Below are 16,852 nucleotides of genomic sequence, written 5' to 3'. Positions count from 1 at the left end.
AGATGAGATGAAATTGTAAATGAAATTTAAAAATTTTATATAAAATTGGGATATAGTATCAAAGTGCTCCGGTAGAGTACTCATTCCGGGGAGAGGGTAATATCAAGCGGTATCTGCTTAGTTCCGGAGATATTAAAAACTTTTGACAGAATACACAGAATTCTACCTGTACAAACGTGACATAACCATGTTCTGTAGCCCCTATTGTCAAGTGACGATCAACCGATGACATAGGAGGGAACGACCTCAGTATGCATAGGGTGTCCCACTAAAAATTTCGATGCATTAACCGTTGCATTAGTACATTTTGCATTTCTGGTAAGCGAGATAAAATAATTTCAATGTTCCAAAGCAATTATCGCCGTGCTTTAAAGCGGGAGACCCCTCCCCAGAAAATACAACCTAACCTAATTATGCCGTAGTCCAATATTTGTAGACGAACTGAAATGTTATCTATTCGTATATGTATAAGTGGCAAATTCACAAATTCATCATACACAAACAGAAGATAGCTATGCTTGTGACCGTGTTATAGGTCCACTCTTAAATAAAATTCTTTGTATCGATAAGAAAGTTGTTTGCGAATATTTTGACAGCTTGTTATTTCTAGCAAAAATGAAAATCATGTTCGTATGCAGCACGTGGAAACAAGTAGAACGAGGTTAAAGTAAACGTGAGCTGCAGTTTGTAAAATAATGTGTTTTATACATATGGGACACCCTGTGGATACTCAGGTCGAGGGTACCTACAAGGGTAGTTACTACAAAGGAGATGGTTGTGTTATGTATAGGCTTAATTTTATTATGCTGAAAGTTTTTCATTAACATCAAAACTAGTAGGTTGATAGCATTTGATATTTGACTCTTCCTTTCGTGCATCCAAAGCACACGTCACTGCGGTACAGTCAAAATTTTATAGAAAATTGTATAGGAACCCTAACCTTAAAGCTCCGAATTCGATGTTATAGGTTCAACCGATGAGAATGTAACAGAAGAAAGAACAAAATGGTAGAAGGATCAAAAAAGACACTTCGGACCACTCATTAACATTATAAAATACATTTCTGTTTAAGTATACCAATTTATCCACTTACTATACCATCGAATTCAACAGTAAATAATTAATTATTGCAATTATTCTTACAGCAACCTAATGTTTCACATTTTCATCCATTTATCTCGAGCGCAAAATGTCTTACAAAGACGGTAGATACATCCATGGTTCTTTGATCTTCTCAAAGAAAAATCAAGCTTGTATACCGTATTTGGCCTTCGAATGAAATCTGGGACACTTTGATATCGCAACGTCGTCTTCTAGAACGAAGTTTTTCAATCCTCCAGGGTTTTTCTGCGTACTTGAAGCGTAGCTGTCCATGGCATGCCAGCTTTCTCTTTGAGATGTATACCTGAAAAGTGATTATCTCCGAAGGTGTGCATCGAAAGAGGAGCAGTGTCGTCTACCTGAGAAGATGATGTTTCAATTCGAGCACCAGGATGTCCGATTTACATTGAATTTACATTCCTATGAATCCATCTTCCTGTTTCAGATTGATACGTTGCATGGAGCTTCTCGGAAATAACCTTTATTACTCGTGGGACAAATATTATACAATAGTTTCAGCTTAAAATAACAATCACGGTTTTTATTATTATTCAAGCTTTTTGCAAAAGTCATAATTAATTTAAATTCAAGTTGCAATTATAATAATCAATATTATTCACGTTATGATTAATTCAAGTTGTAATTGTAAGTATGATGTTCATTATTATTCAAGTTTTTTGCAGAAGTCATAAATAATTCAACTTCAAGTTAAAATTATAATAATCAATATTATTCAAGTTATGATTAATTCAAGTTGTAATTGTAAGTATGATAATCATTATTATTCAAGTTTTTTGCAAAAGTCATAAATAATTCAACTTCAAGTTAAAATTATAATAATCAATAATATTCAAGTTATGATTAATTCAAGTTGTAATTGTAAGTATGATAATCATTATTATTCAAGTTTTTTGCAGAAGTCATAATTAATTCAACTTCAAGTTACAAATGTAATAATGAATATCATTTAAGTCAGAAAATTAGAAAATTCCAAAATTCAAAAACTAGAAAACTAGAAAACTAGAAAGCTAGAAAACTAGAAAACTAGAAAACTAAAAAACTACAAAGCTAGAAAAGTAGAAAGCTAAAAACCTAGAAAACTAAAAATTAGAATAATTAAAAATTTCATAATCAACAAATTAAAAAATTTTAATCTGAAGAAACTTCAGATTTCAAAATCATGAGAATTTAAAATATTTCAATTGAGAAAATATTCCCCAATAATCAACACATATAAAAGACAAAAGAATTCAAATTAAAGTAAAAGAAAAAACATGAAAACCGTTCGGTGCATTTGAAATAAAAAAAGAAAAATTCACAACCCTGCCTCATGCATAAAAAACTTGCACCCTACAGCAAAATCCACATATTCGCCCGGTGTAACGTAATCGAGTTGTTTGTTTTTGCGAACAACAGCAATCTCGAATTTGTGGAGTTTTTAACGGCGGTTGAATATCGTTTATACTGCGAGATAATTGTTTGCCTCGTTTCTTAAGCAAAGTTAGTAAGCGCAATCTTGGATTTATTAACTTTTTCAATGGGTCGACGCTTCCGTAACGTCTTCACGGTTTCTTCATGATCCTCGACCACGTAATTCATACACCGTGAATAATTCAGTTAATTTGATATTTCAACGACGTTGCTAGCTCTTTAAATTATTAACCGCCCGAAGCTAGCGGCACCAACAACCTCTGTCTGTAGTTCGAACTTTATAAGGAAAGAAAATTTACGTTTTATCCGGGATAAGAAAGTACTGCTGGATATCAACAACATCGTTAATATTGTTCTGTGTTAATGAACCGAGTTTTTTTCCCACGAGATAATTGGAAGTAAGAGTTGAAAGTTTCTTCGCGGTACAAGTTTTGATTTCGATCAAAGTTCCTTTCCTTTTTATTCTGCGAGTTGTTCAGAAACTTTAGAAAAATTATGGTTACAGCTTTTTTTATAAGTATAATTCTTTTGATTGCTTTTCAGGTTAAACATGGTGTTTTTAATTCTACTTGGCAATTATAAATAGTTCATTTTAAAACTGCTACATTACTTGTTATCATAAAATTTATAAAACTTGTTATCATTAAGATAAATATAATTGTGGAAGTTGAGAAATCCATGTAAAGCTGTAAAGCTACATTTTGATCACTATAAATATTCAAAATAAGCAGGAATATTATCAACAAAATTCCCACTAAACCATTAATTATAGTCAATTCGTTCGAGCACACTTATTTATCCAGAGAGTCGGCGACCGTCCTCCGTGTACCGATATCAACCCACGAGTTGGCGCGTGAAGCTCACGTGTTTAGAGGAGCTACAATTGGTCAGAATAGAAAAATGGACGCCACACACGTATTTTCGGCGGTACAATTGGCTCTCGCGGTCACGCACACGAATTAGGCGAAAAACAATGACAGTCGGCAAACGTCTCTCAAATGAGTGAGATAGTACTACTTGCGCGAAAGCTGTTGTTATTGTCATTATTATTCTTATTTGCCTGTATGTAACGCAGGAAGTGTTCACGATGGGATAGAGCTTCTGTTACTTTGGGTCGATCACGCGCCAACTCGTGGGTTGACTACGGTACTGTTGCTGTTCTTTAGCCATGCGCCCTTCCTGTATTCACCGAGTTTCTCTCAACAGTCCTCCACCGTTCTTAAATATAATTATTTACTTGGCTTCCATTCTACGTGTCTTTTATTTCACATAACCTTCGACACCTGTAAGAGTGCAGTACGAAGCAATAATCGAATTACACTAGAGCACTTCCTCGAGTCCATGAATGGTAGAATAGCCTTCGTTCTATGATAATAGAATTCGAAAACAACTGTAAAGTTAAGCAAAAAGGATCTTCGGGTCGGAATACTGGTTGTATAGTAAGGAAGCATCCTGTTTTGGTCGAGCTAACGGTTCTCCACTTAGAAAGATTGAATTCCAAACAGCAATCGTGAACGGAAGCGTTTTCGAGTTTCCAAAGCATCCACGACTTTTGCACGAGATTGCTGAATTCGACGACGATTTATCGGTCATGCTGCAACAATAAGTGCAACGGAACAGTTACTGCTATTTCATGTCACGATCATCTTCTTATCGTCGACCGATTGCATGGAACCATCGTCGAATAATGCGACTCAGGAAATGATCTGCCCTTCTAACGAGAAAATGGTTATCGTATAACTGTTATGGAAGTTTTGAAATATTTTGAGAATTGTGGTGATGCGTTGATTGTAATTGGGAACATGAAGGGATATCTGGGAGATGGGACATTTGGGTGTCTTTGGGTTATAGAAACTTTGGAAAGCTGCACGTTTGGAATTTTTGGAAATTTGGGGAATTAGGGAGAGGGAATTTAGCAGAAATTTAGGGACCTAAAGAAGAGATTGGAGAGTATGGGGATTTGAGAGTTTGGGAATTTGGAAATTTGGGAATTTAGGAAAGTGAGGAAAGTGAGGAAAGTGAGGAAAGTGAGGAAAGTGAGGAAAGTGAGGAAAGTGAGGAAAGTGAGGAAAGTGAAGAAATTTAGGGAATTTAGGGAATTTAGGAATATTAGGAATTTTAGGAATTTTAGGAATTTTAAGAATTTTAGGAATTTTAGGAATTTTAGGAATTTTAGGAATTTTAGGAATTTTAAGAATTTTAGGAATTTTAAGAATTTTAGGAATTTTAGGAATTTTAGGAATTTTAGGAATTTTAGAAATTTTAGAAATTTTAGAAATTTTAGAAATTTTAGGAAATTTAAAAACTTGCAATATTTGGATATTCTGGGATATTTTGGGAAGAAAGCTATAATCTAAGAAATCCTGAAGGTCTGAAGAATATCTAAAATGTAGATAATCTAGGGAAATTATAAAATCTCAAAATTCAAAGAATATGGAAGATCTAAAAAGAATCTAAAGATTCCCAAAAAATTCTGGAAAAGTATAGTTAAAGAATTTCGTGAATTTACATATTTCAAAATCGTATAATACAAAAATTTCAGACTCTAAAATATAAAAATTAAATTTCTAGAAATTCTAAAATTTCAAACTAAAATATCAAACTTAAATATATTTCAGTCTAGAAACTTGCAGTATTTAAATTGTTACGTGAAAACCTTGAACCCTTAAGTAAAGCTTAATTCTCCAAATTAACTCAATAAACGTCCTCCATTTAAAGTGTCAATACCGTATAATTACTAAAAAATTAAAAGGACCGAGTTAATCATCAGGAAAGAATTAGTAACCATTTTCGCGCATCAAATTCAATCTCGTTCGTTATCTCCTCGATGAAAATTGAACGAACGTCGAATCGATAGCGGCGCCATTACAGTAAAATAAAAGTAGAAATGTAACATTCGAGTTACACGTGCCTCGATAAAACGTACAGGTGCATGTAACATCGATAAAGGTATTTCTGCTCGAACGGCCACGAAATTCAGAGGAAAATATTTGGGTCGCCATTCATGGAATTTTCTTGATGGAACTTGTATAACGGGTTTAAATGGCGGCCCTATCCGAGAAGAAAGAGCCGACGATGCAGACCGGAAGAAAACGCAACGAAATATACTCGCGGAAAACAGAGGTAACGACGCAAAGCTTTTAGTAACGCAGGAAAACAGTAAACGAGCAAGATAGTCGCAGAACTTACCAGCTAAGTTAAATCAAAACGTATTCGGTCCGTCAAGTTTTTCGTGTTATGTTCTTCCAGAATGTTTTCGCACAGATTTTTGTTATGGGGTAATTACATGACGTGGATTTAACGAAAGTATATTACTTTTCTTTTAATTATTGTCTTTTGCGCATTTATACTGTATTAATACAGATTTTGAAATTTACACATTTTTAAGATTTCGACTTTTTAAATTTTTTTATTTTTTAACCCTTTGCACTCGAAGATACTTTTATTGGTTACAAACAGCAACTTTAAAACTTAGTTAAAAAGTTAAATGAATTCTGTTGAGGTTATTATTTCCCTACTAATAATTTCCACTTTTGTCTGTTTCACTATGTTTATACGTCACATGTGTCACATTATAGAATCAGTTAAAAAATGCTTGTTTCAAATTATTGTATTAAATAAAATGGTGACTGAGAGTCACCTCTCGAGCGCAAAGGGTTAAACTTTCACATTAAATCTTTCAAACCTTCAAGTTATTAAATTATTCAAATTTCAATTTTTTTTTTATTTTATGTCCTGTAAGCTTTGAAATCTTCAAATCATAAAAATTAATTAAATTTAAAATTTTTCAACATTTTAAATATCCAACATCTCAAATCAAATCAGTATCACAGATTGCAATCAAGTCTCATATGTATTCATTCCAAAAGCCATTTATTTAAAAATAAATTAAAAAAAAAGTTTACTCATCAAACTTTTAAAATTTTCAAATATATATAATACAACAAATTACAAGAGTTAACGCTCTTACCGAGTGGCAATATAACAAGAGTCCGTAGTGCAAGCACCATAACTCCAGTAGCACCGTTATTCGAGTTCTAGAAGCACCGTAATAGCGTTTCTTCCCGAAAATTGAGATATGTGACACGGCAGTCGGAAAATCGGGTAAAAGAAAAATTAAGGGAGACTCACTTTGAGAGCGTCCTGCAGGTTCTGCACCCTACAGTGCATGTACACTTTGGCACCGAGTTGCACCGTAACATTGCTTTCTGGATCTTCGAAGAATGGTTTTGGCTCGGGAGTGCCGCTAGTTTCCGTCACAAAACTTTTCACCTCGTATTCCTGCAAGTACAGAAAAAAAATCCATCAGCACTCTTTTACTGCGTCGAACAAACACCATATAAGGACTCTGTGGTGTACACAGGCGGTTAGAGTCAGAGTAGACTAATGAGAATGCACCCTATGCGTGCGGTTGATCGTGTGTAAAACAAATCGTTCGAGCGAAAAGTGTGTCGAGCATCGTTGCAAGATGTTCCATCGTACAGAGGCTGTCCCGTGAATCGTGCTGCAACCAGATCGGTGATTCTGCGTGGAAAAATCAGTCTAAAATGTGGAATACAATTTTTTATCCGAAGCATCGTTTCCGGGAAAATCGAGTTTGAATATTCGTTGAGCACGCGTGCTCAATTAGCCGCGAGCTTTGCGGTTTATGCGATTTGGCTCGTAGCTGTTTGTTTGCGCGCGATATCAAGAGCGTTAATCTTGTGCTGGCCGGGCTGTGTCATTTCTACTAAAGAATTACCGGTACTTTTGAAGCCGTTATAGCGGCAAGATATACCAATCGCGAACACATCGATACGATTCATGCACCAGGAGCTTGCGAGTGCAGTGCTTTTGTTACCGCGGAATATTACAAACAACGGTGCACCGGTCGCCGTCATCTTGACGGTGTAATACAAAAAACAGAACGAACGCTTTTCAACCATGCTTTCGTATCTCGTCGTAATAATCGCGATCGAAATCGATATCGTTGTAACTGAGTCGAAGAAAAATTCTATCTTCGAACCGACTGCATTATTTGCAATCATACACAGAACCACTCGAGTGGATGAACCAGCAGCTTATGGATAATTGTGTGCAGGAACACTTAACGAATATCCAAATCCGATTTTCTCGAAAACCATGTTTTATAAACAAATTTTACTTTACACTTTAGACATTTTTTCATGCAGAATCATGATCCGATTATACTACGATTAATGGATTTGCGGAACAGTCTGTATGTACAATTTTAGTGTGGACAAAAAGCTTCCGCTGCACAGAGAAGAGGAAACAGTATCAATCGATGCTACAGGTGGTTCTCAAACAAATTATTTTTAAACAGTTTTCGTATTGTTGCATTTTATATTTAGGCTTCAATGAACTTGTAAATAGGGAATGATTCTTGTTATGGAAGTAATTTTCACATGCAACGTGCAACGAAAACAATATCAACGATTTTCGGCATAACATTGAACAGTAGCACAATCACCTTTGTAAAATAACGTACAAAAGTTTTGTCCATTCGATGAAATACAAACATCGCTTTGTTTTTCAAAATTGTGTAAAACGATCAATTTTCAGCGGAAACTAAAACTGACAAATTCCAAACAACACTTTTTAAAACCTTTTTTGCGTTACAAAGGTCAATAAAGCTACGCAAAAAGAGTGACAATTTACAGTTGTTTTATATTTTTTTAAAACACCCCTTTGATGTTGTCCAAAAACGATCAGCTCTCAAACAGGCTAAATTGATTGGACTTTTAGTGTCATTTTTAAAAGCAATCAATTTGTTTGTAAATTTTATATATTGGACTTCAAAAAAACAATGCTGTACCTAGTGACGAGAAAAACGACACTGCGTCAGATGCAGCGTTTTAGGTTGCAAATTTTCACTTGCAGACTACGAGTTTTTAAATTGAAATGCTTGGACATCATCGAAACAAAGAATTTTTAAGTTTAAAAGATTTCAAAATTGTAACTTTTTAATTTTAAAAGTTAAACATATTTTGTTATATAAATTTTTAAATTCAGGAATTCAGAAATTTAAAAAATTACAAATAGAATCTAGATTTCGAAATTTGTAGTTGTTAAATGTAAAAGTATCTAAATTTCTATATTGGTAATTCTCAAACTTAAAATCCTTAAGCACACAATTTCTAAATATCTAAACCTGCAATTCCAAAATTTGAAAACTTTTAAACACAAAAATATTCAAATATTAAAACTACAAGGAAATCTAAATATGAAGCTTCCTAATTTACACAATTCTTAAATATAATTCCAGAATTTCTAAATTCTGCATTTAAAGTTCACAAATTCTTGAACTACTAAAGCTAACAGACTATAAACTCAAAATTATAGCTTTCAAAATTATATTTTGAAATACAAATCTCGGAACAAACGCTTTATTCGTTCTGCTCTAGGACTAATACTCCACTAGCGGTACAGACTGAGTGCTTTGCGAATTCGAATGTATATTCAAAATTTCGAGTGCCCACTGCAGACATACAAATAGAACAATAATGAGATTTAGAGATTTTATAGTCGTTCAAAACGATTAAACGAGTGTGAAACTATCGAAAACGATACCGAACACGATTATTGTTGATTTCACAACGACCGACGTCAATGACGACCAAATATCGTCAACGATGAATTGTAGAGTTTTTAACGTGCTTCCAATCAATTCTGTGTCAAAAATTATTGAAAATAATACCGAAGCAAGGTTTTTATCGATTCGACGACGATTGATGTCGGCAGATTCCTATCATCAGATCGCCGTCATAATCTATACAGCAAATTTAGGGTTGCCTCACGAGTCTACCCTCAAAATTTCAAGTGAAAAGTTCCAAAATTGCCTGTAGCGTACAGACAAACGAACAAATCCAAGGAGCCTCCATCTGGCAATAATTTATAGCAGAAGTTTCGTTCAAGTTATTTTTAAATTTATATCGTTAAACCTACACAATTTCTCTTCAATATGGTAAACAGAAGATGTGTTTTTATTTGCAAAATCCGAGGTGACACCAATTTTACTGTGAAAACAAACTGTTTTTGAATTACTTGTTTTATTGATGCGTTGTACACTCTATACCCTGAAACTTTTGTTCTAAACTTTTTTTTATCAGATAGATATAAATGGATAAAATATCATGCATCATATTAGTGGTAATCCTATGGTATAAGTAATAATATGGTCAGTGACATTAGTCCGAATATTATAAATTTTTTAAATATGTTACGAACAATGAAGTATTTGATATTGTTTATGAGAATGTCTGATGAATTTACTCTCAAGATTTCCAGTGAAAAGACACAAAATTGATTGTAGCGTCGTATAGATGAATGTATAAATTGTTACAGGAACCTCACCAGGTTCGGCAAATGAATACTATATTTGTAGTATAAAATATTACTGTGATGATAATATTGCACATGCAGGAATGTACTAATAGTAATACTGAAGATATAGTTATGCTATAATGGTAATACTATAAATATAGTACCGCCATAATACTAATGTACGGATGTCAACCCACGAGTTGGCGCGTGAGGCTGACGTGTTTAAAAGAGCTACGATTGGTCAGAATAGAAAAATGGACACCTCACACGTATTTTCGACGGTACAATTGGCTGTCGCGGTCACGCAATTAGGCGAAAAACAATGACAGTCGGCAAACGTCTCAAGTGAGTGAGATAGTACTTGCGCGAAAGCAGTTGCCATTATCATTATTATTCTTATTTGCCTGTATGTAACGCAGGAAGTGTTCACGATGGAATAAAGCTTCTATTACTTTGGGTCAATGACGCGCCAACTCGTGTGTTGACATCTGTACGTTAACGTTATAGTAATACTAAGAGATTCCACAAAAAACTCGTCCTTCGTAACAAATACGTCGCAAAATGTCCGTCTTTAAAAATCAAAGTAAAATCTACTGCGGCGTCTTTTCGAAAAGGCACTTAAACTGCTCGTTTCAATTATACAGCCGACTTACCTCGGTAAAAGGCGAACTGAGCTCATGCCAGAGCGATCTGGGCAGGTTTTCCAGTCCAGGAAACGGCTTAGCACCTGAAACAATTTCAAAATCAGATTATACGTGTCCTAGCCAAAGCTCTATTACATAGATACGACGACATAATTAAAGTTGCCAGTAAATTTACTACCGCCCTGCTTTCTCATACCATTCGAGTTATAATTAATGCACGATACTCTTACTTGTTCCAATGAATAGAATCATGGAGGCTTGATTAATTGAGCCACGTTTTATTATTCGAGTGCTGCGACTTCTATTGGATAATGAATGCTTTAACGAAGAAGTGAAGATACCTATGTTCAGTTTAATTAAATTTTACTGGAACTATGTCAGTTTTTAATTAATGTCAACGTTGTAATATTTCTTCCCTTTGTGATGACTTTTTTTCGGCTACGGTTTGCCGGAGTAAATTTAATTGGTAAGGTTGGAAAATGGCGGATAGCGATGGTAGCGTCTGTTATTACAAAGTGATATTTCTGGACTGTGAAATTAGTGTTTGTTGTAGTGATGTGTAGAGATGATTGTGGATGAGGTATGTGAAGATTTCTAGTTTTTAGTTGAAGAATTTTTGGAGATGAGAATTTGAATTTAGGGAATTAGGAAGTGAGGATTTAGGAAATTAGAAGACCTTGAAATTCCAGGGTCCCAAATTTGCAACAACCCAAAATTCTAAGGTCCCAAATTTCCAAACCACAAAAATTCCATGATCCCAAATTTGCAACACTTCAAAATTCTAAGGTCCCAAATTTCCAACACCTCGAATTTCCACGATCCCAAATTTGCAACTACCCAAAATTCCATGATCTCAAATTCCCAACACCCCAAAATCCTATAATCCCAAATTTGCAACGCCCCAAAATTCCATGATCCCAAATTTGCAACTCCCGAAAATTCCATGATCTCAAATTCCCAACACCCCAAAATCCCATAATCCCGAATTTGCAACTCCCGAAAATTCCATGATCTCAAATTCCCAACACCCCAAAATCCCATAATCCCGAATTTGCAACTACCCAAAATTCCATGATCTCAAATTCCCAACACCCCAAGATCTCATAATCCCAAATTTGCAACGCCCCAAAATTCCGTGATCCCAAATTTGCAACTCCCCCAAATTCTAAGCTCTCAAATTGCTAACCCTCCAAAATCCCATGATCCCAAATTTGCTACGCTTCAAAATTCCATGATCCCAAATTTGCAACTCCCCCAAATTCTAAGCTCTCAAATTCCTAACCCTCCAAAATCCCATGATCCCAAATTTGCAACGTCCCAAAATTCCATGATCCCAAATTTGCAACTCCCCCAAATTCTAAGCTCTGAAATTCCTAACCCTCCAAAATCCCATGATCCCAAATTTGCTACGCTTCAAAATTCCATGATCCCAAATTTGCAACACCCCAAAATTCTAAGGTCTCCAATTCCCAACACCCCAAAATTCCATGCCCCCAAATTTGCAATGCCCCAAAATCCTAAGATCCCAAATTTCCAACACCCCAAAGTCCCAACATTCCCTAATCCTAAGATCCAAAACTTGCAAAGATCCCAAAATTGCAACGCCCTAAAGTCCCATAGACTTAAACTTGCGAAAGTCCCAAAATCACAATGCCAAATTCCCCAACCCCCAAAATTCCCAACGTCTCCTTCCATCCCTCCAAGTCAACATGAAAATCCAGTCCATGCAAACAGTGCCACAAACTTCCTTGCCTACCTAAATTTCTCTTTCGGAAGCGTTAAACTCATCGTTTGCCTTCATCATCTCGAAACGAATACAAACGACAATAACGCGAAGGAACAATAACAAAACACCGCGATAAGAATGATGACAAAAGTTCTGAGATGACACTGTCATGAATTACGTAGCGAAGTCCGTACGAACGTGACTTTATCTCCGCTCGTTCTGATCCGGGAAACAAAAATGTTAGCGGAGAAGGCAAACACGGCTAGCTGCAACCACGTCGTTAGCGTAACAGACGCAGAAAATCGAATTACTATGGAAACAATCGCGAACTTGGCGAACGAGTGTACTGCAGTGGAAAAGTTTTTCACTTTCCAGCGAGTAGAAGGGAAACTCTACTCGCCGCCTGTCGACGGATAGAATGGCCTTATCAGCAGCGAGCACACGCGACTCTGCTTCGAGTTTCCAAGACGATGCACATAAATGTATTCTCCTCGCAAGGTTACACAACCGACCAGATACGAGGCCAAGTAACAGCGCACTTTTGTTCAAATAAACGTTTCGATATGGGAATCGAAAAAATCATACGATTGACAGCAGTCGATATTCGCTGTGTGCAATTATCGAGACATTCGTCATGTCGGAATTTGTCTACCTTCGAGAGGATTATACTGGATGATTCAAAAATATCTTTTATTAAGATCTTGTGTGCTGAACTTCGAATTATTGGGATATTGACCATTGAATTATCGACCACTATAAATTTTCACAATTTTACACATTTTCCGTAAAATTAAAAATTAAAAGGAAAAAGTTCAAATTGCAATTATATAATTTATTAGCTACCATGATACACTACTACTGTACATAACATTATTAACACATGTTAATATCTTGTATTTCCACCCTTTGCTTTGGTCAACGCTTCCGGCATCTGTATACATCATATGCTTATTATCTTCGTTATTTTCCCAAATATCTGTAATTCTTTTCAACTCAGATAATGTGGTTGGAGAGTTGTAAACTAGTCTTTTGAGTAGGCAGACATTTTCTATGGCATTCAAATTTCACCTCTAGCGCTATACTCGAGCCTAACATAAACGCACGGCCCTTAATCGCTCATCACCCACACAATTTATTATCATGATAGTAACAAATTGCTATGTATATAGTGATCGACGTATTTAGTAATTTTGCATGACCCAAGACATTTTTCCATATATGACCATGTTATAGCCATAAAAGTGAAATTTTCGTGGGTGGTCCTAATTTGATGGCCAGGGACAGTAGATTACATTCAAGGTTCAGTCCAGGTTCAGTTAGGTTTACGCTAGGTTCTATTCAAGGTTAGGTTTATATTACATTCAAGGACTAGGTGACATTAAAGGTTTGGTCTGTGTTAGATTCGAGGTTAGGTCCAGATTGCATTTTAAGGTTAGGTCTAAGCTGCATTCAGGTATAGGTCTAGATTACATTCAAGGTTAAGTGTATGCTAAATTAGAGATTCGATGTAAATTACGATCAAGATTAGATGTAGGTTGGGTTCAAAGTGAAGTGTAGTCTAAATTCAGGATCTGGTGAAATCACATTAAGCTTAACTTTAAATTAGAACTTCCAAGTTCCAAAATACCAAAGTTCCAAGAGTACATGAATCCAAAAGTTCTAAAACTACCCAAATCATAAAATTTCAAACTTATAAAACTCCGAAACTCCAAAATTCTACAATACAAAACGTTAAAACACCAAAATACCAAAACACCACTATTTCTAAATTCCAAAACTCCAATAGCCTCAAATGATAGAAATTTAAAAATTTGCAACACCCTAAAATTCTAAGATTCCAAATTTTGAACACCCCAAAACCCTATAGTCCCAAATTCCCAACACCACAAAATCCCATGATCCCAAGTTTGCTACGCTCTTAAATTCCATGATCCCAAATTTGCAACATCCCAAAATTCGAAGGTCTTCAATTCTCAAAACTCCAAAATTCGATGACCCCACATTTGCAACGCCCCAAACTCTCAGGATCCCAAATTTGCACCACCTCAAAATTCTAAGCTCTCAAATTCCCAACACCCCAAAATCCCATGATCCCAAATTTGCTACGCTCCGAAATTCCATGATCCCAAATTTGCAACTCCGCCAAATTCTAAGCTCTCAAATTCCTAACCCTCCAAAACCCCATGATCCCAAATTTGCAACGTCCCAAAATTCCATGATCCCAAATTTGCAACGCCCCAAAATTCTAAGCTCTCCAATTCCCAAAACTTCAAAATTCCATTACCCCAAATTTGCTACGCTCTGAAATTCCATGATCCCAAATTTGCAACGCCCCAAATTCTCAGGATCCCAAATTTGCACCACCTCAAAATTCTAAGCTCTCAAATTCCCAACACCCCAAAATCCCATGATCCCAAATTTGCTACGTTCCGAAATTCCATGATCCCAAACTTGCACCACCCCAAAATTCTAAGCTCTCAAATTCTTAACACCCCAAAATCCCATGATCCCAAATTTGCTACGCTCCGAAATTCCATAATCCCAAATTTGCAACATCCCAAAATTCGAAGGTCTTCAATTCTCAAAATTCCAAAATTCCATGATCTTAAATTTGCAACGCCCCAAACTCTCAGGATCCCAAATTTGCACCACCCCAAAATTCTAAGCTCTCAAATTCCCAACACCCCAAAATCCCATGATCCCAAATTTGCTACGCTCCGAAATTCCATGATCCCAAATTTGCACCACCCCAAAATTCTAAGCTCTGCAATTCCCAAAACTTCAAAATTCCATTACCCCAAATTTGCAACGCCCCAAAATTCGAAGGTCTCCAATTCTCAAAATTCCAAAATTCCATGATCTTACATTTGCAACGCCCCAAACTCTCAGGATCCCAAATTTGCAACACCCCAAAATTCGAAGGTCTCCAATTCCCAAAACTTCAAAATTCCATGACCCCAAATTTGTAACGCCACAAACTCTCATGATCCCAATTTTGCACCACCCCAAAATTCTAAGCTCTCAAATTCCCAACACCCAAAAATCCCATAAGTCCAAATTTGCAAATCTCCAAAATCCTATAACCCCAAATTACCTAAGAATCTAAAAATCCCTCCACACAGAAATTCAATAATTTCAAAACCCCCAACTCCAAAAATTCCAAAACTCCAACCCTCTAAACGTTCCAAAAGCGCACAACGTTGAAAGAACGTCCAGAATTTCGACAATCCCTCGTCTAATCGTTCTTTCACCAGGATTCAATTTAGCCGAGGAACACGCGGTGCGGGTTAATTCAATCACCTTTAGCTCGCAGCTGCGTGCTCCTCTGGTTTGGTTCACGGTGATGACGCGTCTACTCGTGCATATATCGATACAATTCTTGCATAAATCCCACGGCGATCGCGCATACCGTTCGCCACAGACGAAATTGAAACACGTGCGTGCTCTTCCATTTGTATTCCAGCCAGGAGAAACTCGCCTCGATTTGTTAATTTAACCGCCACGGTTTAATGCGTTCACTCGTACACGACTGAATTTAATGAAACGCGGAAAAAGCTCCGTTAAAGGCCTCTCAAACACGAAATCAATTATCCTTTCAAATGATAAACAAACATTTTTTCAATTTCATATTTCTGCTCTTTTTAATTTTTGACCTTTTAGGTTGTTTCTGATGTGCAATATTTTTCTGGTAATTTTACGAGTTTTTAGGTTATTTCATTTTTGATATACAATATTTGTTCCTTTTAATTTTACGAGTTTTTAGGTTATTTCATTTTTGATATACAATATTTGTTGGTTTTAATTTTATGAATTTTTAGGTTACTTCGTTTTCTGATATACAATATTTGTTCCTTTTAATTTTACGAGTTTTTAGGTTACTTCGTTTTCTAATATACAATATTTGTTCCTTTTAATTTTACGAATTTTTAGGTTACTTCGTTTTCTGATATACAATATTTGTTACTTTTAATTTTATGAATTTTTAGGCTACTTCGCTTTCTAATATACAATATTTGTTTCTTTTAATTTTACGCGTTTTTAGGTTATTTGGTTTTCTGATATACAATATTTGTTCCTTTTAATTTTACAAGTTTTTAGGTTATTTCATTTTTGATATACAATATTTGTTGCTTTTAATTTTATGAATTTTTAGGTTACTTCGTTTTCTAATATACAATATTTGTTGCTTTTAATTTTACGAATTTTTAGGTTACTTCGTTTTCTAATATACAATATTTGTTGCTTTTAATTTTATGAATTTTTAGGTTACTTCGTTTTCTAATATACAACATTTGTTTCTTTTAATTTTACGAGCTTTTAGGTTACTTCGTTTTCTGAAATACAATATTTTTTTTTTTTTTCACATTTATGAACTTTTAGGTTGCTTTATATACTTATGCATTTTCTATCTACAAATATATTCATAATTTGCAAGCTCCAATTTTATGAACGTGTAAATTATCAAGTTTTTAAATTTCGAAATTAAATCTTCACATTGAAAAATTTTTTAAAGATGAAGTAACACGAAAGAATTGTATTGTATATTTCTCTGTTAATTTTTCATGTAAAATCTTTTCAGTTGTACCATTTCAAAAACATCGTATATAGTTCACGATCAATTTTTCCT

General features: G+C 35.2%; 1 protein-coding gene across 2 annotated transcripts in view; it reads right to left on the bottom strand.

Annotated features, from left to right (window-relative positions):
• The window catches only part of LOC100876427 (opioid-binding protein/cell adhesion molecule), a 353,767-nt gene that overhangs the window by 234,825 nt on the left and 102,090 nt on the right, over positions 1 to 16,852 (bottom strand). For both annotated transcript variants that reach the window (XM_076532318.1, XM_076532319.1), the window contains exons 4-5: positions 10,509 to 10,582; positions 6,664 to 6,813 (exon numbers count right to left, since the gene is read on the bottom strand). In XM_076532318.1, coding sequence (XP_076388433.1) covers positions 6,664 to 6,813; positions 10,509 to 10,582 — 224 coding nt within the window. The remainder of the gene's footprint in view (positions 1 to 6,663; positions 6,814 to 10,508; positions 10,583 to 16,852) is intronic.

This window comes from Megachile rotundata, chromosome 6 (assembly GCF_050947335.1).
Source record: "Megachile rotundata isolate GNS110a chromosome 6, iyMegRotu1, whole genome shotgun sequence".
In the NCBI taxonomy this organism is placed as follows: Eukaryota; Metazoa; Arthropoda; class Insecta; order Hymenoptera; family Megachilidae; genus Megachile; species Megachile rotundata.
The sequence above is the reverse complement of the archived record's forward strand: the minus strand, read 5'-3'. Positions and strand labels throughout refer to the sequence as shown.